The sequence below is a fragment of the Gavia stellata genome, chromosome 32, assembly GCF_030936135.1.
Source record: "Gavia stellata isolate bGavSte3 chromosome 32, bGavSte3.hap2, whole genome shotgun sequence".
NCBI classification, from domain to species: domain Eukaryota; kingdom Metazoa; phylum Chordata; class Aves; order Gaviiformes; family Gaviidae; genus Gavia; species Gavia stellata.
In genome coordinates this window covers 5,108,623-5,129,466 of record NC_082625.1, presented here as the reverse complement: position 1 = coordinate 5,129,466, position 20,844 = coordinate 5,108,623, and the positions used below count along the sequence as shown (strand labels likewise).

General features: G+C 59.7%; 2 protein-coding genes across 2 annotated transcripts in view; both read right to left on the bottom strand.

Annotated features, from left to right (window-relative positions):
- REXO1 (RNA exonuclease 1 homolog) overlaps positions 1 to 5,875 on the bottom strand; it is a 40,971-nt gene extending 35,096 nt beyond the window's left edge. The window contains exon 1 of the mRNA XM_059831866.1: positions 5,689 to 5,875. Within this exon, the coding sequence (XP_059687849.1) occupies positions 5,689 to 5,875 (187 nt within the window). The remainder of the gene's footprint in view (positions 1 to 5,688) is intronic.
- Positions 5,876 to 13,550: 7,675 nt separating this feature from the next.
- On the bottom strand, positions 13,551 to 18,970 carry ABHD17A (abhydrolase domain containing 17A, depalmitoylase). Its single transcript, XM_059831782.1, has 4 exons — positions 18,504 to 18,970; positions 16,357 to 16,551; positions 15,479 to 15,658; positions 13,551 to 14,537 (listed from the first exon to the last, which is right to left on the bottom strand). Exons 1-4 carry the CDS (start codon positions 18,815 to 18,817, stop codon positions 14,312 to 14,314), a joined length of 915 nt encoding a protein of 304 aa, XP_059687765.1. The 5' UTR covers positions 18,818 to 18,970; the 3' UTR covers positions 13,551 to 14,311.
- Positions 18,971 to 20,844: the final 1,874 nt, after the last annotated feature.

The window sequence follows — 20,844 nt, the reverse complement described above, 5'->3', positions numbered from 1 at the left end:
CACCTGGGCACACTGCTGGCTCATATTCAGCCGGCTGTCAACCAACACCCCCAGGTCCTTTTCTGCCCGGCAGCTTTCCAGCCACTCGTCCCCAAGCCTGGAGCGTTACATGGGGTTGTTGTGACCCAAGTGCAGGACCCGGCACTTGGCCTTGTTGAACCTCATACAATTGGCCTTGGCCCATCGATCCAGCCTGTCCAGATCCCTCTGCAGAGCCTTCCGACCCTCGAGCAGATCAACACTCCCGCCCAACTTGGTGTCGTCTGCAAACTGACTGAGGGAGCACTCAATCCCAGGGCTGTACTAAGCGATCCCCTCATCCCACCAGGACCCCCCAGAAGCACACTCCCCAGACGGAGCCCAACACCACCCCACTTCTCCAGTCCCACAGCCCTCACTCAGTCCCAGTGGGGAAGGAGGCTGCAGGCAGGGCAGGGAGAAGACAACAGGCCCTGCCTGTTGGTGCGTGCCTGCCTGCAGCCCAGCGCTGCTGCCTCTCCGGTATTACGTGAGCCAACACGCCGCCCCGGCGCCTCCGACCTGCCTCGCCCAGCCAGGGGAAAGTGGTTTGGGAAACTCTGGACTAGTGAATTGTGCTTTCCACTTCTTCAGCACTAACGCAGCACTGCAGCGTTCGACTAGAGGAAAAAAAAAAAAAAAAATCAGAGGAAGTGATTAAATGTCAGGTAAGATATTCCACACTGGAGAGAGAAATTCATTAAGAGCAGACAAAGGGCTCCATTGGCGGGCGGAGAGGAGCCCAGCGAGCTCGCAAACACCAGCACAAGGCTAGTGCCTCCAGGACCCAGGCAGGTTGCTGCACCTTTAGCCTTCAAAATCCTTCCGGCTTGACGGAGAAGATTTGCTCCCACCTCCTGCTTTTCACATATCTGTAACTGGAGCAAGGAAGAGCCGCATGCAAGCTCAGGGCCGAGTGTCCCCACAGCCACACTACCACTTGCAGAAAGACCAAAAATCGGAAGTGCCCTGACAGCCCACACTGAAATCCCAACACATAAAGCAGCTGCACCTGCCCACCCACAGGAAACCTGCCATAACTGACAATTCAGTTAAATGACAAGAGATCCCTAACGGCTGGAAAGCCATGACATTGATTTACATGAAAAGACTTGTCCTGACCTTACCGTGAAGTGCGTTTTCTACTCTTCATTTCAAAACTCAGTTAAAAAAATATCCACCAGCAACATTTTGGTAATTACTGTTCTAAACACAAAGGTGGGGAAAAAAAAGCAGTCTTAGCAATGCCCCCTCCCCACGCAGTTCATGGACTAGAGCACCCAACACTGAACCACCCGATTTCCTTTCTCGGTGAAGAAATACCAAAGGCAGTTCACAAGTTTCCATTTCTGCTCATTCAATTTCCCCGTAGCAAATACGGTAATAAAAGCGCTTTCCTACAAGAGCCAATCTTGCACAACATCAACTACAGGAAGGAAAACGCATCTGTTAAAGACCTTTTTTCATCCTTTCTACACATGGCGTGAACCTGCACTGCAATGTAAGGAATACAAAGGCAATCCCAGACGGCACAGAGAGGCTGCTCCCACCAAACACGGCTGAGTTTAATGCGCAGCCCTCAGCTGTATGAGGAACCTGACTGGTGAAGAAGACAACGGCCTCGATCCTACGGTGACGCATGGGCTGAGGATGATTAAAGTTGGGTTTTAACCTTTAAAGAGGCACTTTAGGTTTTACCAAGCATCTTTTTGCACAGCGTTCTACATACAAGTCACAGCCACCCCACATGGTTGCTTTTCAGCTGAAGACTTTGAAGAAGGGAGAGGTGAACTGCCTTTTTGCATCAGTGACAGGATCAACAGAGTTAAAGCTGCGGAGACAAGCCCAAGGATTTCTCCGCACCTGACCTGGGCAAACAGGAGCCAAACAGTGTTCCAGTGGCTGACTTGTGGGCTGGGCAGCATAAATCACACAGAGGTGAAAAACTCCGTTGCTGGACAGTACCACACGAACCCATCCAGTCACCTTTGAAAGATGCAATCTAGATCTAACCTGCAAAGCCTTGCCCATCCAAATACAAAATCCACACAGCAAGAAAACCGCTCCACAAGCTTTGGACCATACCGGAAAACTGCCGAGCAACTGTCAGTACGCACCGCTCTAGAATAAAGTATTTGAAGGCAGCATGCTGAAAGCCTCGCTCTTTCCATCTCACGCTAACACCAGGATTAGAGCAGACAAAGAGGAACTCAGGCCTCCAAACCTGGACACAGCTTTCTGCTCTGGGTTCAAAAAACATCCACCTCTTAAGCATCTCCTGACAGCTACTATCAAACCCAGCAAACCAAAGAGCTGGTTTCCTTAAGATATTTATGAAGACATGTATTACACTTCTTTTATCTCCTTCAGTATACTCAGGACCTAGACTTTAAAGAGAGACCTATTTTTCTCCTCCACAGCTCTTGAAGAGACGCTTTTAGGATTGAAGGCAGTTCTTCCCTCCTACTTACACAGCACACTTTCAAAGCACTTCACACGCATTCAATAATCTTTTCATCCTGCTCTGAAGCAGGTGGGTTTTAGTCATTTTGTAGATGGAAAAAGCACTTCAGCCAAGTCAGGATTAGAATTTGCAATCTCCAGATTCCCAGTCCTGCACAGGCTCACATCCCATTTCTCAGCCCGCTAACAGCACCATGGAAATACCACATCGGTGCACGCTACTGCCCCAGCACCTTCCTCACCTTTCAGCCATCACTGAATTTCCGCAAGCCTCCAGGTAGCCACACTTTTACCACGCAGGCAAATACTGGCAGTAAAGACACCGGAATAGATTTCCCCACATGAAGTATCATACATTTCAGAGCTCAGTTCAGATGTGCCCTACAGACCGGACGCATCACGCTGGTTCCCTCCTCACCCGGCAAGTTTTTATTTACTGAGCCGCTTTCAGAGAGGAAGAGAAGGGAACGCTTGCCACACACAAACAGCAGCAGACGGGGGAAAACTCAGACTCCTGCTGCTGCTGATCCCCTAACCAGCATGGAGGCCTCTCCACCACTGTCTCCCAGTGGTTAGGACCATAAGAGGACTGTATGAAAAATAAGGATCATCTATTACGAACATCTGAACACTACGCTCCTCAGGATGTCTGGAACGGTGAGGACAAAGAAAAGGGGAACAGCGCTACACCCCACTAATACCTCTTTCCACTTCCTCTCTGCTCTGCCTGGCACATGCCCACAGCCTCCTCCCACCACGACCTGGCAAGGCCAGCTCCACTCCTCAGTTTTCAAAAGCTACTTTCAAGGCTACGGAAGATCTACGAAGAGTTTTGGGGTTACTGCCAGTCCTATGGTGATCCTCAAACATCAAAGTCAACAACAGTCTTGAATCAATATGCTTAGCAGGCTGGTTCTTTAGATGTTGTACTTTTTTCTAGGCACTATCCCAGAAAACACAGATCTGCACTGTAGCTCTTGGTGTAGATACCCACCCTGCTTTGGCAAAAAAAAAAATGCTTTTAAAGCTTGTTTATCGAGTGACATGATTAAATAGGTCAAATATGCCCAAATGCACTGTTATAAGGCTACTTTAAAATAAGACAGGCAGTTTCACTGACAGGGAGCAACTTATGTTGGCTCGAGAACCTGCTTTCAAGAAGATGGTTGCCTGGTTGCTAGCTAAACTACTACACCCTCTAGTGTAAATCTTAAATACATCCTTCCGGGCTAGACAAGCTTCAGACAGAGGAAAAGACAGGAGCACTTCAACCTGAACCCTTCAGATGAAGCTAAGCCATAGCACTGCTTACAAAATAACCGTAAAAGTGTATTCTGCTCCTATAGAAATCCTTACACAACCGCACTGAAGTCCTTTCTAAAAGACAGTGTTTTGCAGCAGGCTCATCGCTTATTTTCCATTTCTCAATCGAAATCAACATAGAAAAAACGGCCGAAGTCCAACACTAAGCTGAGGCAGAATTTGCAGATCCCTGGTTATGACAGCCATGCTATGCGTTAGACTCCGAGAGTTTGCGAAAGAGGGCAGGAACACGCGCTGAGCCGGCTGGGGGGAGTGGGAGGCAGCGAGCTGGAAGTTAAGCCTTGCAATCCTGCTTCTTTTGCAAGTGGCAGACACTTCACCTAGGAAAACCAGATCCATGCTGTAGCTTCTGTTTTTCAAAAGCCAGAGCTTCTCTAAGAGCCATAATACAGTAAGTAAACCGCTCTCACTCCCCAAAACACAAGGTTTTTCTCCTGGGTCACCAACACATCCAAGCCAGGCCTAACAAGACATTGGGATCATGTCTTTCTTGTCATTCACACTCAGTTCTTACATTAACACTTTTCAGCCAGTATTAGAAGCTGCACACACTTTCCAGGTGCACCAGAAGGTCTTATTAAAGACCAACCTTCACTTCCCCATTTCAAAAATCAAAACCAGCACCAGCTTTTGTTTAGTACAGTAGCTGTTTCAGGTGTCAGACCAAAATGAGCAAATCTAGTTCCAAAACTGACACTCCACAGATGTTTAAAGACAAACAGTAATAGTACACTGAAAGATAATTATAATATCAAGCATCTGGAAGACCATCTTAAAGGGTTCTAGGGAGCTTTTCAAATTCAAAAGAACACTGAAAGAGGCAGAAAACTTTTGTCTTTCTAATATGGTATCTGCCGGCCTGTGACAGCCCTGAATGTGCTTCTAGGGAGAAGAATAAAGGCTTTTCTCTCCAAATAAAATAAGGAGATCAGCAAATAATGTGTGTAAGTAGAGGAGAACAATAGCTTGCTATCTTTTTTGTAGCCAAGCTTCATTTGAGAAACCTGGCAGCACTCCATGCCTTACTCAAGTCCCTCACCGGGAGGGGGCCCGGCTCACCACAGGCCCCCCCCTCCCCGACACCCCACCAGCGGGACCTGCTTCGCAGCACTGGACTAGAGAACACATGGCCTCCAGCTCCCAAAACCCGCACAACTCCTGAAGGGCTGTGACAGCACAGCAATTCTTGGTTTGAAAGACTGCCCTGACACCTCATTGCCACGTGAGCTGGGGTGCCTGGAGGGACAAAGAAAGGGATCAGAACAGAGCTGCCCTTCTGCAGCCTCTATCCTGGTGATGAGAGACAGGCTGTTCTCCGACAATCGGACATTTTGGAAAGCTGCTCCCCATCACCCCTGTGTCAGATGGCAACCATGGGATCCGACTGACAATGATGATGAGGAGACACCCATCTCTTTCTCACCCGCTGGGGCAGAAAAGGCCCTTGAGACCCTCCTTCAGAAGCAACAAGAGGTGACAACCAAGGGCCCAGAGCCGGGGCAGGGCTGAGCACAAGCTCAGGAGCGAGGGGGACCGACCTGCCCCACCTGGATGATGCTGACAGACCCCCGTGGGGCCATCCCACTCGAAAAGGGCTTCGGGGGGAATCCTGAGCCCCGGGAGCAGGTGGGATTTAGAGGAGCCGGAGGCAGATTCAGGCCCTGAACGGTGGGCAGCCGTGAGAAGGAGGAAGGGCACGGGCCTGTCCTTGCCAGGGGGAGGACACGCTGCTGCCGGGGGGGCACTGCCGGGCTGGGAGACGGCAGGACCGCGGGGCGAGGGCGGAGCAGGGCCGGGAACAGCCACAGCCCGGGGAGGGAGAGAGACGGGGGAAGGGGAAGGAGGTACCGCGACCCGGCGGGCCGGGCCGGGCCGGGGCCGTACCTGCGCCGTGGCCAAGCGCGACCCCCGCGCCGGGGCCGCCGGAGGCTCCGCACCGCGCCGCCGCCACCGGGGGGTGCCGGAAGTGGCAGTAAGGCCGGCGGCAGGGCGGACCCCCGCCCGGCCCCGGCCCCCCGGCGCTGAGGAAGGGGCAGTCGATGCCGCGGAAGTAGCCGGTGGATCTCAGCATCCCGCCGGCTGCAGAGCGGGGCCGGGGCGCGGGGCGCCGGGGAGGGGAGAGGAGGCACGGGCGGCGGCGGCGACGCGCTCCCGCCTCACACCGCCGGCGCCGGCCCCGCCGCCATCTTGGAACCGCCAGGCCCGGCGGCGAGGCCCCCGCGACGCCGCTGCCCGCACAGGGCTGCCCTCGGCGCGCCTGAGCGGAGCGCGGGGCGGGGCCGGGGGCCGGGGGCCGGGCTGAGGGAGAGGGCGAGCGGAGGGGGAAGGCGGGAGTGCGGGGAAAATGGCGGCCAGGGGGAGGCGCCTGCGCTGAGGCGGGCCCGTGCCGCCAGCCGCCGCCCCGCTCCTCCGCTCCCCTCAGCTGCCTCCCTCGGGGGGCCGGGGCCTCCCGGGCCTTTTCCCCGCGGCTGCAGGCCTGGGCGCACCGGCGTGCCCGCGGGAGGAGCCCGGCGCGGGTCTCTCCCTCAGGAAGGGGCCTGGGGCGGTCCCGGGCCTCAGCGGCCGCGCAGGGCTGCAGGGTGGTAAACCCCCGGGGCTGGAGATCAGTCACCCCTCGCCCTCCCGCAGCCACAACTGGCGTGTGACCAGTTTGTAGGAGATGCCCTCGAGAATATCTCCAAGCTCAGCTGGTTTTTGGCCCGCCGCTGGACCCACTCCCCCCGAACGGCCACAGAGCGAGGGGGAGACGCTGGAGGGAGGGTGCAGGCCCCGGTGCTGCGGTCGCCCTGTCCTGCTGCCTCACACCAGGGCCACCTCTGCTCCACCTGAACGCTGCCACATCCCTCCTGCTGCGGCCAGAGGGATGGCCCCGGGCCCCTTGGCTGCGGCCTGCCGCCCCCAGCATGGCTCACTGCCCCCGGGCATGGCCTGCGCCTTCTGGAAAGCAGCAGAACACCAGCCAGGTTTTGGTAGAGAGAGCTGAGGCAGAAATGAGTCACCTGAAGCCACACAGAGGATCAAACTCACTCTGCGCTGCCCTCCACCATGAAGACCCAGCCCGCCCTCCTTTCCCCAGGCGATCATCACACCCGTATTTACTGGTGAGGAAACTGAGGCATGTGGTAATGGCAATTTGTCTACCGAGTCAGCGCCAGAGCAGGGACTCAGAGCTGGCCCTGGGGGGGTTCAAGCAGGTGAGGGGGGTCTGCAGCACCTGCGAATCACCTGGCATTGCCCCTACCTTGAGTTTTCAGAAGAGGGAGTCTCCACCTTCAGCAAATGAGGCTGTTTTGGGACAACAGCGAGCGACCAAGCCTTTCCAGGAGAAATGCCATTAAGTGCAGCCAGAAGCCCCAGCCCAGAGAGAAGGGATGATCTAGGAAAGACTCATCGCTTGTGAAACGAGAGATAGGAGAGAGGGTGGAAAGCGCTGGGGCAGTGCAGGAGTCAGCTAGATGATGTAGAGGAAGGTGCACAAGGAGGAGTCATCTTTGATCCCAAGGAAGGACAAGGGAAAGATCACAGAAGTCAGGTTTCATAGTAGTCTTAAAAAATCCAAAACACTTTATTTTCAAATATGGCAGCACAACAATGCGATGATCCTGCCTCTTCCCCACCCATTGCTCCCCCATGGCGTCCCAGCAGAGAGAGTCCAGGAGCTGAGAACGTCAGGAGAGGAACCCGCCACTCTGCCTGGCCAACGCGCAGGGGGCAGCGAGCAGGAGACCAATGCCCCGGCACTGCCAAGGTTTGGGGGTGAGCAGCTGCTGGCCCTGGGAAACCTGAATAATTGATACAAAGCTTTTAAAAAGCAGGAAACACAAGAAAATCAACAGCTTTCCCTCCGGCAGAAACATGCCACCGACACAAGGTGCTTTACAAGGTACCCAGGGAGGGCTCACACTGAGCATCCCCACCCACACTCCTGCCAGCCAGCTCCCTGCCTCCCACGAGTGCTAGAAAAGCAAGCTATTCTTCCCCCCCCCCAAAAAAAAAGAAAGCATTTTTATTTTTATGATATAGATAAATCTATTTTATATAACTTCAGCTGTAATAGAGGAGACTCTGTAGAAATACCATGCATGCAGACATGCTGAATAACATTATTTCCCTTCCTTATAATTCTTGCCCCATGCTTACTCAACTCACAAGCTGGCAAAATAAAATAAAATAAAATAAAATAAAATAAAATAAAATAAAATAAAATAAACCATTAATTTCTGTCCAGACCTGGAGGACCCCACATGGAAAAACTGCCCGACGTCAATTCAGGCTGACCTTGGCTACGCTTCCGCTTCCGCACATGGGAAGGGGCAGCTCGGTTAACTGGGATGCCCACTCAGCTCCCAGTTAGCAGCACTGGAAAAGGTCCTGAGGGTCCCTGCACACACCGAGGCAGCCCCCCTAAGAACAGGGACCCCCAAATTCACCCATCCTGGTGGATCTAACCCTGCCAAGGACCCGAACCTCCCACTGCAGCCTCCCAGATCAACTAATGGACCCCCAAGACTGACCTCATCGCCCCCCAGCCCCAAAAGGTCCCGACCCCTCTGCAGAGAAGCGAGGGGATTTCCCCAGCCGCTTGTCCCTGGGACACCCGGCTGATGCTCACTCTGCCTCCTGGCACAGCTCACACCCAACAGCCAAATATCCCCATTTAAGTTAAGGAGGGGAACAACCTCAGGACACGTTTTGGGCACGTGGTAAGGTTGTCACAGCAGCTCAGTCCCCGTGTGGGACAAGGGGCAGCCAAGGATGCCCTCGGGAGCGAGGGCTGCACTGGCGCACGACCCTCCACGTTTTTGCCTCTCTCCTCCCCGTGGAGAGCCAGGCAGGGGGATGCCACCACATCTGGGCCAAACTCACCCCCATCGCAGCCCATTATTGCTGCTGGGTGACAGTGGGGACTCTGCTCCCTGTGCCGGGGAGACTTCACGCTGTGCTGGGCGTCCCTGAAACAGCAGGGACTGAACGGAGGATGCGACCCAGAAACGTGGCTCCAGACCTGCCACAGGGGATACTCCCGCTTTGCTCCCCGGGGCAGGAGGCCGGATCCAGCCCTGGGGCGGCTGAGGCTTGGAGGTGACCAAGGGGAAGCGGGTGTCCCCAAAAGCTTACTCCCACCCACCAGCCTGGGCTCAGCTGCAGGCGAAGCATCTCCTGCAGGGAGTAGGTCCCTGTCTCCCTGCAGCCGATCCCCACCCTGTGATAAACCCGTGGACGGGTGAATTGGGTTGCATTTTTGGGGGAAAAAGAGCCAAAAGAAAGGAAACCAGCTGGAGATGCTCTTGTGGCAGGAGCCTCCCGCCTTGCAGATCTCTGCTCCCTCCTTGTTATTTTGCATCACCCTAAAAAAGCACCTCCTGGGACAAGTTCCCACTCCCCACGGTGGGGGTTACAGCTTTTCTCCACATCCACGCAGGAACTTTCCCGTTGTCCTGGCACGGCCCTAACACGAGGCGCCAGCCAGGAGTTTGCAAAGTTGGAGAAAGAAACGGGGCGGTGGGAGAACAGGGGCTTCCCCAGAGCTGCTAAAATGTCCTCACGCAGGGTCGTCTCTTCGCAGGGATGGACTGTTGGGTGCACAGGGCGATACCTGTCCCGGTGCTCCTCGTACCCCTCCACATGTATCCCACCATGGTCCACGTGCCCCATGGGAGACTCCTCCTCGGCCCTGCTGCAGCATCCCGCTCGCCCCCCTCAGCCTCCCCATGGCCAGGGGTGCTCTGTGACACCCCATAACCCCATCCACATCCTGAGGTAACAGCCCGGCCGCTGCATCCCATGCTGCCCAGCCCCAACCCCCCTGGCCCCCACCGGCCAGCCCGGAGAGGATGCTCCAGCCCCCCAAGAGTGCTCCCAGCTCCCCAGGGTGCTCCTGGCCCCCCAAGGAGATGCTCTGCCCCCCAAGGGGGATGCTCCAGCTCCCCAAAGGTGCTGCCAGGCCCCCCAAGGACTCGGGTCCCGGCCCCAGGTGTGTGGTCCTGGCCCCAGGTGCGTGGTCCCACACGTGCTGTCCAGGCGTCGTCGCAGCGGGGCTGTGGCAGCCCGTGGGCCTCCCTTCACCGTCCCAGCCTCCAGGTATCGCTCAGGCATAGGATGACAAAGGGAAGCTCACAGGGAGCAGGGGGCCGCGGCCCCGCACTCCTCCCGCCGAGCGCTCCTGCAGACGGAGGAGAGATGTGAGCCGGGAGGGGAGGGAAGGGGGCAGGAGCCCAAGGGAGCTGGGGGATCCCCAGCCTGCGCCGCATCTGCAAGAGGGGAAAACCGGCCCATGGGTCTCCCCGGTGCGACCCGCTGCCCCAGCACTGCTTCTCCCCGCTGGGGACAGTTTGGGACGTGGCAGGTGTGCAGGGCGCAAGCAGGGCCACGCGCTCCGGCAGCGCTGGCTTTGGCAAGGGGGCTGTAGGTGAATGTGTGGGTTTGCGTGTGCAAACCTGAGGGGGTGAGGAGTGCGGCACTAAAAGGACAGCGTGGGGATGCACGGGTGTGTGTGCACATCCACACGTGCACGTCTGTGCCGGGCACATGGAGGCACAGCTCTGTGTGTGTGTGTGCACGCGTGTGGATGTGAACGCGGGTGCAAGCCTGCGCAGGTGTGTGCGTGTCCTCCCACCCCTGTCCCCCCCAGCCAGCAGCATAGGGTGGTGGGTGCCCCCCTGCACCCCGCACTCCCTCCTCCCCCTGACGCGATGCCACACTCGCCGTCTCTCACCAGGGAAGTGCCGGCCGGTGTCTGGGCGCAGCTGCGGGCACACCAGGATGCTCACAGCATCTGTGCTGCTCGAGGAGTGGGGGCAGACGGGCTCTGCTCCCCCAGACTTGCCGCCGTCCTCGTCCCCAGCTGTCCTCCACCAGCACCAGGTCGCTGCCTCACTCACCTGCCAGCACATCCTCTCTTCTCCTTGTCCTTTCCTGTCCCCTTCCCTCCATCTTAGCCAGCGCCATGCAGAGCCCCTCACCCTGGCATCCCTCCTCCAGCGCCCTCCCCTCTCCCCAGCCCAGCCACGGATGGGATCCTTCCCCTCTGCCCTTTTATACCGTCTTTGTTCATATGACAAGCACGTGAAAAACCAGAGCAGAGCTCGGAAAAAAGCTCCTTAAGACGCTTTAATTCAGTTTCCTGGATCCCATGACTGAGCTCGGCCTGTGAAGGGGGTCTCATGACTGTGGCATGCAGGCCGCGGCCATCAAAAGCCTCATTTATGCCCCAAAAGAAACTTAAACCCCTCTTGGCCGGTCACCCAGTGAGCCCGACGTCCCCCATGCCCGGCCTTGGCTGCAGCCCCATCCGCACCAGCATCGCGCCTCCGCCGAGGGCTCATCGCAGCGGGTATCCCATCCTTTCCCCTGCGGGATCCCTGAGACATCCAGTACGTCGTCCCCTTTCACAGCCATTACACGCAGGCACACGCAGGCACACGCAGGCACACGCAGGCACCCCCCTGCCCAGCCATGTGCCTGCGACTCCGCAGCGACAGGAGCGGGAGCTGCCTGTCCCCCGGCTCTTCTGGCTGGGGACTTCAAGACGACCCAGGGGGGACACCTGCCCTGTCCCCTCTCTGCTGTGGCTGCAGGAGGGACTCTGGGGATGCTCTGAGACCTGACTCTGCCTTTCCCCTCCTCCACACCCTGCGGAGACCGTGGTTTCGGAGGAGCCCCCCTCCAGGCACCAAACCCAGTCCAGGTCCAGCCCCAACCCAGCCCCTTTCCTTCACCGTCCCCTCCTGGTGCTCCCAAACCGTGGCACCAGCGGTGGGGACAGAAGTGCCGTCCCAGTGGCTCATGGCCCAGTTTGGCCCCGGTGGGGGACGCTGTGCCCAGGACCCCCAGGGCAGGTCTGGCTCATGCATTTTGGGGAGCCTGCAGCTCACATACAAATTAGTGCTTCTCCCTCCCTCCAACGTCACTCCAGCCGCTCATGCTCAGGTGAGGATGGAGGCTGAGCTCTCTTGGGCCAGGAGCAGTGAGGGATCCTGACCCAAAAAGCCCCGATCCCCAACAGCGACGGATCACAGCCCTGCCCAGGCCACTGCTCCCTGTCATGGGGGTGGCAGCTGGCAACATCCGGCTCACCAGGATCTCACATACCCGTGCTGGGTCTAAATTTTCAGGATCAAGCTGAACTTTTCTGTCCTTTTGCCTATTTTTTCTTTAAACTGAGACACACTAAATACAAACTCAAGCCACCCCGACATCCCCCCGAATCCAACCACCGGCTCTGAGACGGCCCCGCCGGCGATGCAGAGCCACTCTAAAGCATCTGCAGCACAACAGGAAACAGGCAGCAGTAAGAGGATGAAAATACCCTTGGTGCAAACAAAACATCTCTGTGTCGGGATTAGGGCACCGTGGGCTGCTCCAGCCCCACTAATCGGGGCCAGGGCCGAGGGGAGCCAGGCTGGGCGACCGCAGTGGCTTTGGCTTCCAGCACACGTGTGAGCTAAAGGCTCTAAAATCACCCGGCAGCTGCGTGCGGCGAGCCGGGGAAGGGAGGGGAGGGCTGGGGGATGCTTGGGGAGAAGCCAGACATCCCAGCTCCTGGACCTCAAACCACCCCTGGAAAAGTGGGGAGACCACCCAGAGCCCCAACACCCAAATACTCTCCTGGCTCCTGCAGAGCCCAAGAGCCAAGGAAGGGTCCCACTGGAGCACCCTGCCTTGGTCCTGGGGCAGGCGAGGGATGTGTGGGGAGCAGGGGGTCCCATGCCCCCCACCTCAGTCCCCCCATGGCTCCCAGCCCCAAACAATAGGTGCATTTGAGCGCACCCAGCGTGGGGCTGCGGCGAGGCCCCACCACGAGGCTCCTGAGCCCCTCCGAGAGCCGCCTAAGGAGATTATCCCTCCTCACATGAGCCTGCCCAGGCCCCATGGCCTCGCACCAGGGAGGAGGGGACACGAGGGTGACAGGGACACAGTGGGGGGAGAACTGTGCCTGGGAGCCCTGTGAGGGTCCCCGTGGGCACGGGAAGGGGCAGAGTGGTGCTTTGCTGTTGGGGTTGGGACTGCCCTGGGGGCAGGAAAACACAGGGACATTTTGAAGAGCTCTTCTCGGGGTGATTTCAGAGCAGGTGCTGACCCAAAAAACACAAACCCGAGCACTCTGCCTTTCCCTGGGGCAAAACACCTCATCTGCTGGCAGGAGGGCACAGGGGGATGCCCCACACGCCTGCCTCCGTGGCCAGCACACACCAGGAATCGCAGAGGTCCCCACGCAGCCAGGGGCACAGCTGGGAGCGGAGCAGGTCAAAAATAAGATTTGCTCTCCCCAGGGCCATGCTGCCCACTCAGGACCACACCGCATCCCTCGCAATGCTGGCCCTGGCTCACTGGCAGGCCGTGGGGACATCCTCCTTCCCCTGCAGCGCACCCCATGCCACCACTCGAGGAAGGCTGAGGGCATCCTCCACCTCTGCCCCCATGATATCCCCTAATGAAACAGGAGAGGGGCTGGCAGGGGGAACAGGCCCTTGTTGTCCCCACAGACCAGTTCGAAGAGACAGACCTCTGCATCCCAGTCCCGGGGGCCCAATGGCTCCTTCCGCATCTGCTGGCACCTCGGGGCTGCCTGATCCCCAGAGGAGAGTGACAAGCGTCGGGGATCGGGCCAAGTGCAATTCAGCCGAGGCATCAGCCAGCCGGGAAAGCCGAGGGGCCGGGCCAGACCCCACGGGCTGGGGCTGGTCCCCCCCGCTGGGTCACAGGGAGGCAGCCCCAGGCGTACCCAGGGAAAGGGCGCACACGGGTAAAACGTTAAACTTCTGCTCTTTATTCGGTGCCTGGTTTCCTCACCCCGCGTCCCGAGTGCACCGCGAGCGAGCGGTACGGAGGAGGTTTTCCAGGGGTGACCTGAACACAGGGGGTGCTCTGAGAAGGCAGAGCAGGGCCAGACTGGAGGGGGTGTGGGGCAGGGGGGCACCTTCTCCACGCGTCCCCAAACTTCCCTTGGGGACACAGCTCTGCCCCAGCCACGGGGCGAACACCAGGCACCCTGCCGCCACCAGTGCCAATCCCGGGAAAGCTCCGTCGAGAGCAGGAACTGCCACCTCACCGTCCTGCTTCACAGCGATGCTGGGGAGGGGGCCAGGCCCCCAGCCCCTCTCCAACTCGCCTTATTGCTATAGTCAGAGCAGCAGAGCGGCCAGGAGGAATTTGTGAGTTCGCTGCGTTAGGAGAGGGGACGAGGACATATCCGAAGCCGAGGATTCGCCATCAAGAGGGTGGGCTCTCATCTTTCTGGGGAAGGGGGAAGGAGGGAGCGAGCTGCCGTCTCTTGCCAGCCCGGCTGGTGGTGCCAGCAGCGCCGGGGCTGACACTGGGAGGGAGGAGAGTTGTGCTCATGTCCAAGAGGAAACGCACCATCCGCTCCAGGGCTTCCTGCCGTCTCCCAAGCCTGGAGCTGAGGCTGTACAAACTCATTGCACCTCCAGCAGCAGGGACTGGGGAGGGGCACTGGGAGAACTGGAGAAACAGGCAGAAACCCCCTGCCTGTCCCCGAGTCCTGCAGCTAGTTGCGTTGGCTGGCCAGCTCCTGGGAGATGAATTTCCGAAGGCGCTCGAGGTACTGGCTGTAGAGTTCAATGTCATTGTGCCCGGCCCCATCCACCCACAGCGGCTCCACAGCCTTGGGGCAGCGTTCAAAGAGTGCCAGGCCATGGGAGAAGTCGATGACTTCATCTTCCGTGCCGTGGATGATGAGGACAGGAGAGGTGATTTTGGAGATCTTCTCGATGCTGCCAAGAAGGTAGGTGGGGAAGAGATGAGAAAGGGGGGTAAGTAAAGGGATCAAGGCACCCCCATTCCTCCTGACCCCCCAAAACACATCCCCTTGAGGAGAGGGACCAGGAAATGCTCTTTGATCACAGCAGAGCATGGGGACACGGAGCTTCTGCCAAGGATGAGGTCCAGGACAAGATCTCCCCCGGCGTGACAGATGAGGACCAGACAGCAGTGACAACAGCCCCGTGGGACCTAGGCAGGGCTGATGGAAACCACTGCAGGACAGCGTGAGCCCAGGCCCTCCCCTCGTCAGGATCAGCCATGCTGGGCTTTGAGGAGTGGAAGCACGGCTGTTCTCAGCCCGGCCCCAAAGGCCGAGAGAGGCCATCAGGATGCAGAGCGTGGGCTGCTGGCTCCCAGTCACGGCTTCCGGCTCAGGGACTGTCCCTTGGGCCCCGCTGGCCTGGCTGCAAGTGAGAGGTGAAGCAAGAACTCGTCCCACCTCAGCACTGCCTTTCCATGCCACTGTCCCTGCCCTCTCCAGAGGGGGAAAAAAAGCCCAAGAAATTACCCTTGGGGGAGAGAGGGGTCCCAGGGACCCCCAGGGCTTGTGATACCTGACAAGGGGCTGGTGGCACAGCCCCAAAGTTGGCAGGCAAAGACATTGAGACAGGATGGCCAGGAGGTGATGCCACCATGGGACACAGGGTGCACACACAGCATGGCCCTCAGGAGGGGGCATGGTGTCCCCAGGGAGGGTTACGATCCCCTGGAGGGGACTGAATGCAAGGTCAGAGGATCCCGATGGATGTGTTTAAGCCTGTCGTGGGCTTAAACAGGTCCACAGCTTTCACCATGACCCCTCTTTGTGGCCAGGGCTGGCGTACAGGACAGAGCTGGACTGGGCACTGCCCCTCCAGAGCTGACCCCCACCCCTTCTCCCCAGGCCACTCACTTGGGGAAGGCATCGAACCAGTAGGTCTTCTTGGTCTCGGGGAAGGCGACTCTCATGCCAGAGGTGAGTGGGGAGTGGAGCACGATGGCAGCACACTCGTAGCGGGAGGCCAGATCAACCGTGGGCACCGTGCCAATGCTTTGTCCATATAAAATAATGTTCTCTGGGCTGATCCCATACCTGGGAGAGGAGAGGACAGGTCAGCATCCAAGCACCAGAGTCACATCACCAGGAGATACAGCCCAGGGGGTCACCCTGCTCTGGCCACAGCACCCTGCAAGGCTTCCTGGGGTGGGGGGAAATGGGGCTCTGTTCCCCCTGCCTTCCACCAGCTCCTCACGGCTGAGCCCAAAGCAGCTGCCCTGCACCCCTGGCAGGACCAGGCAGCAGCCAGGGCTGAGTTGCCAGATGAGTTGGGGGGTGTGTCAAGGCTCACCCCTGCTAGGAGCAGGGTTGAAAAGGGGTTCATGGACCCCAGATCGCAGCCGTATAGGGCAGCCCCCAGTTCCTGGGGCATGCTGTGAGCCAGGCCTGGCTGCAGGCAGGGCAGAGGAGGCAGAGCCCAGCACGGGGCGGCACCTTGAGCCTGCCTGGGGAACCGGGGCTGAGCACAGCCAGGGGAGAGCCTGGGAACAGCAAGATGGGGAGCACAGCTTGTGCCAGCACCCCCAAGCAAGGTCATACCCCCACAGCATCCCTGCCCCTCCGGGTCCCCCAGCCTGTTCCCCCCGCAGCTGCTTTCCGGCCACCCCTTCCTGTGACGAGCAGCCCAGGTTCCCTCTCTGGGAGATTTCCTGTTTTCCTGACTGCCGGCCCACAGGGTTTTCCTGGCAGCAGCATGGATGTCCTCCCTTCCCCCTGCCCGGCGCCCCGCTCACCGCGTCCGCAGCGCCTGCCACGCGGCGTCGATGTCGGAGTAGAGGTTCCTCTCGGAGGGCTTGCCCGTGCTCACGCCGTAGCCCGAGTAGTCGTAGGAGAAGATGTTGCAGTTGATGCGGGTGCCCAGCCCAATGTAGAAGCTGCTCATCTGCCCCAGGTCCACGGCGTTGCCATGTGAGAAGAGGACCGTGTACCTGCAGCACCGGGGAGAGACAGGCACGGCAGGTTAAGCAAGGACTCTGCTGCGGTGCCGCCACGCTCTCTGGCCCCGCCAGAAGTTCGGGGACAGATGTGCCTGGGCAACGCCATCCAGGACACCTGCTTCAGAGGCTGAAAGCCCAACCTCAGGATGCAAAGGGCCAACACCCCTCTGGCCACCAAGGAAGGTCCTCGCAACACCCCCGGTCCAATCCCAGAGACACCCAGAGCCTCCTCACTGCCCAGGGCCAGGGGCTCGCTCCCAGCAGAAATGGGCAGCCTGAAGGCAGGATGATTCTGTTCAAGTTTTTGAGTCTATTTTTGGTAAAAAGCTCAGGATTTGGGGCTGTTTGCCCAATGGGGATTTCAAGTAAGAATTCTGACAGCGGATTTTTTTCTCCCCTGGGTCTGGCAAGACACCAGACGCTGGGAGAGAAGTGAATTGTGGGAGTGACAAGGCACAAGAAATTTCCACCATAAGGGGAAAAACAATGTTAATCATAAAAATTAACACTAATAGCGCATTGATGGAAGCTTGGCTCTCTTCTGCTAAAGGGAGGAGCAGGACCCACTCCCTGCTGAGCCCCCACAGTTGGTCTGAGAGGTCTGTGACCAGGTTGAGCCTCCATGTTCCAGCCTGGATGGCCCAGAAAGCCCCAGCAGGAAGGCGGTGGCAGGATCAGCTGTGGGGAGGACAGATGGCAAGCGAGACCTGATGCCCCAGGGGGTTTAGGAGGGCCGGACCCCCCTCAGCCTGGGCCCTTCCCTCCAGCCCTGCAGCCTGCATGTAAACGGTCGCTCCTGTGGGCCGGCTGGGAGCAGGGCCAGTGCCGAGCCTCACCGCGGCAGGGCGCGGGCAGGCGGATGTGCAGGCAGCACAGTCCCGTCACCGGTTTCCTCTCTCTGGGGACCTGCGACACAGGCAGGGACAGAGCGGACGTCCCCACCAGGCAGCCTGCGGAGGCATCCTGTAACAGAGCCATCCCCCCTCGCCCCAAGCCCCCCCGGTGGGTTCGAAGCCGTTGGCAAGCCGAGGGCAGATCCTGGCCGCATTCCGCCACACAGAGGTCTCTGTGGATGCCATTCCTTGGAGAGCACGTTGCTCCCAGGAGGATGCCGGTGTGTGGGGTCAGCCGGTGTGCTGCAGGCTTTGGGACCTGACTTCCCTCTGCACCTAAACCCCCACGCCGTGCCACCGGCTCAGGGAGCAGCTGCCGAGTCCCCTCCCATCCCTGTGCCATCCCCTGGTGCCTAGCCACTGGCAGCCAGGAGGGGATGTCCATCCCGCACCCGGGGCTGCCCTTCTCCGGCTTCCCGGTTTACAGACCCATGGGAGTGACCAGTAGTGGGCTGTGCCCAAACCCCTCCTGGCTTTTGCTCCTATCAGTCTTCTCCTTGAGGAATCAAATGCGCCAGTGAATTAAGACTAAACATGCAGACTGGTTCACCGCTGGCATCTCCCAGACGGCACAGGCTCTTGGTCATCCCCATGGTCACCACGAGGCTGGGGATGGAGGGCAAGCAGCCGGCGCAGACCCCACTAGTGCTCAACGAGAGCCTCGCACAGATGCTTGGTTCACAACTGGAGCGTTACATCACTGGACTGACATGAGGGGAGACCTGTGGGACAGCCTAGGGACTCCCTGCAGCCCTATAGCCTCCAGCTTTGCCTCCAATCCATGTTTAACCCCGTTCCCAGCTGCAGCCACAAGCCAGACCGGTCCTGGGAGCTGAGCTCACCCGCCCCACAGGATGCCTCCAAGCCCCCGTGCCAGCTCCTTCAGCAAGGCACCGGGTCAGGCCGGGGCAAGGAGGTGGCATTCAGCTGAAGGAGAGGAGAAGGCAGGATGGCACCGTGCCCACCAGCACTGCACCAGCCCGGTATTGAGCAGGCTGGGGTCAAACCACCAGCAGTGGCACCAGGCCGGCACATCCATGGGCAACTCACCTGGCACCTGGCACGCAGCGGACGTACATGCAGCCAACGCGGTTCCCTCGGCTGCTTTTGGTGACGAACACCTCGATGTTGTCCAGCTCCCGCTGGGAGTACTGGAAATCCGCCCGGTCCTTCAAGTGCAGCTTCCACCGCCCCGCGGCACCGCCGCGCAGGGAGCTGGTGCTGGTGCTGCCCATGGGCTCCGGCTCGGGGACCACGGCGTAGGTGGGCTCTGGAGGCAGGAAGGCCAGTTTGGCAGCGATGCGGCTGGGGCAGGGAGGACAGCAGAAGAGGCAGCAGAGTTGGCTGATCGACAGCCCGTTCATCACGGCGGTGAGGCGAAAGGCAGCTGCGCCGGGAGCAAGGGAGGATCCAAATGGGAGAGAGGCCGGGAACGACGACGGTCCGGAGAGGCCCCGTCCTCAGCTGGCCCTTGGCGTGGCTGCCGCCGTCAGTCCACCGCGGGCCGGGGCACTGGTTGGGGCTGGGGCAGCCGCCATCCGTCCGTCTGCGGGCAGCAGCCGTGGCCTGCGGGCAGGTCAGGCAGCAGTGAGGGCTCTGCAGTGGGCACCCCCCAGACACACATGACCCACGGCTGGGGACAAACATGGACCTCCCTGGCACACCCACGTGCCGGCAAACACATGCACCGCACCCCCTCGAGCCGAGGGGCGCACCATCCCCCCCTCTAACACACACACACAGAGTGCACACCCGCCACTCACAGCCCCCACGCTTGTCCTGAACCCACGCAACCCCCAAAACCAAGCCTCCTTCAACACTTCCAAGCCCACATGCCCCCACACTACGCGCTGCAGCCCCCACGCACAGGCCCACGCTGGGGAGGTGAGGATGGCGGGTGCAGGATTGCACACATACACACACACACACTCCACAACAGCCACACAGTTGGCGGTACAAAGGCCACAGCCCGCCCAGGACCCCCCCGGACTCCGGCACAGGCCTGGCTGCACAAGCGTGCAGCAGGAGTGCCGAGCTCCTGAAGAAAAAGGGGAGGGGGGGAGAAAGAAAGAAAAAAAAAAAGCAACTATTTTCTGCAAGTTTGGGCACAGGCTCGCACTGAGGAATGTCAAACCAGCCCACACCCCGAGGAATTCGCTCCATCTGCTTCAGAAGGGCTGGAAAAGGGGAGGAAAGGGTGGAGAGGGGAGGCCTACCGCCCAGCCGGGAGGGGAAGGCACGCGGTGCCGAAATATGCCGAAATACTCGGAGCGAAGGGATGCCCCATGCCACGGCCCCGCCGCAGGCCCTGCACTTCGGGGGCCAGGGCTGAATTTGGGTCCCCCTTGGGCCGGTGGCCATCCACAGCGGTGCCAGGGCCGGCATCGCACCCGACAGCCCTGGCCCTCCCTGGGTTTGGCAACCTGCTAGCTGGCAGGACCACACGCACCCACGGTGGACGACGGTGTCCAGCAGCCGCACACCTGCACGGGCACGTCGGGGCGTGGGTCCACGCAGGCAGAGGCAGGCAGCCGCCGGTGGCGCAGGCGCCGCGTGTCATGCTCGCGCCGTGTGTCATGCTCACGCCGTGTGTCACGCTCCCGCCGGGCCAAACCCTGGCACCGGCTGGGGCCACGCACCCCTGCGGGCAGGCAGCCCCGTGGGCACGCAGCCCTGCCTGCCCGGCTGCCCTCGCCCCACAGCCAGCACGGGGGCTGGATCCGCACCACATACCCACCCTGACCCCATACTCACCCCATGCCTGGCGTGGGGGCCGGATCCGTGCCACACAGACGCACTGACCCCCCCCAACACACACAAACACTCGCCCCACAGCCAGAGTGGGGGAACCACACTGCACCCACTCACTGACCCAAGTGGGACACTCACACTGACCTGTGTGGGACAACCCCCCTGCCCCCAACAGGCATGGGACCCCCCCCACCCCACATACACTGACCAGTGTGGGCCTCCCACCCCACTGACAGGTATGGGACCCCCCCACCCCACACACACTGACTGGTGTGGACCTCTCACTCCCCACTGGCTGGTGTGGGGGGTCCCACATCCACACTGACCTGAGTGGGCCCCCTCCACTGATCAGCACGGGTCATCCCCCCCACTCCGACTGCTGTGGGACCCCCCCACACACACACTGTCCCATGTGGGACCCCCCCCCACACTGACCAGGGGCCTCCCCCCCCCACTGAGAGCCATGGGAACCCCCAACCCCCCCCACTGATCGCTGGGGGCCTCCCTCCCCCCACTGACCGCTGTTGGACCCCCACACACACAGACACTGACCCGTGTGGACCCCCCCCCCGCCCCGACACACACTGACCCACATGGGAACCCCGCACTGACCAGTGGGTGCCCCCACCCCCGCTGACCA

Bases quoted from the DNA above. Each gene is read 5' to 3' on its own strand.
- ABHD17A (XM_059831782.1), bottom strand. From the start codon at position 18,817: ATGAACGGGCTGTCGATCAGCCAACTCTGCTGCCTCTTCTGCTGTCCT. The intron at 16,552-18,503 runs GTGAGTTGCCCA...CCGGTGCTGCAG, and splicing joins CGCTGCGTGCCAGGTGCCAG to GTACACGGTCCTCTTCTCAC. The intron at 15,659-16,356 runs GTGAGCGGGGCG...CTCCTCTCCCAG, and splicing joins TGGCAGGCGCTGCGGACGCG to GTATGGGATCAGCCCAGAGA.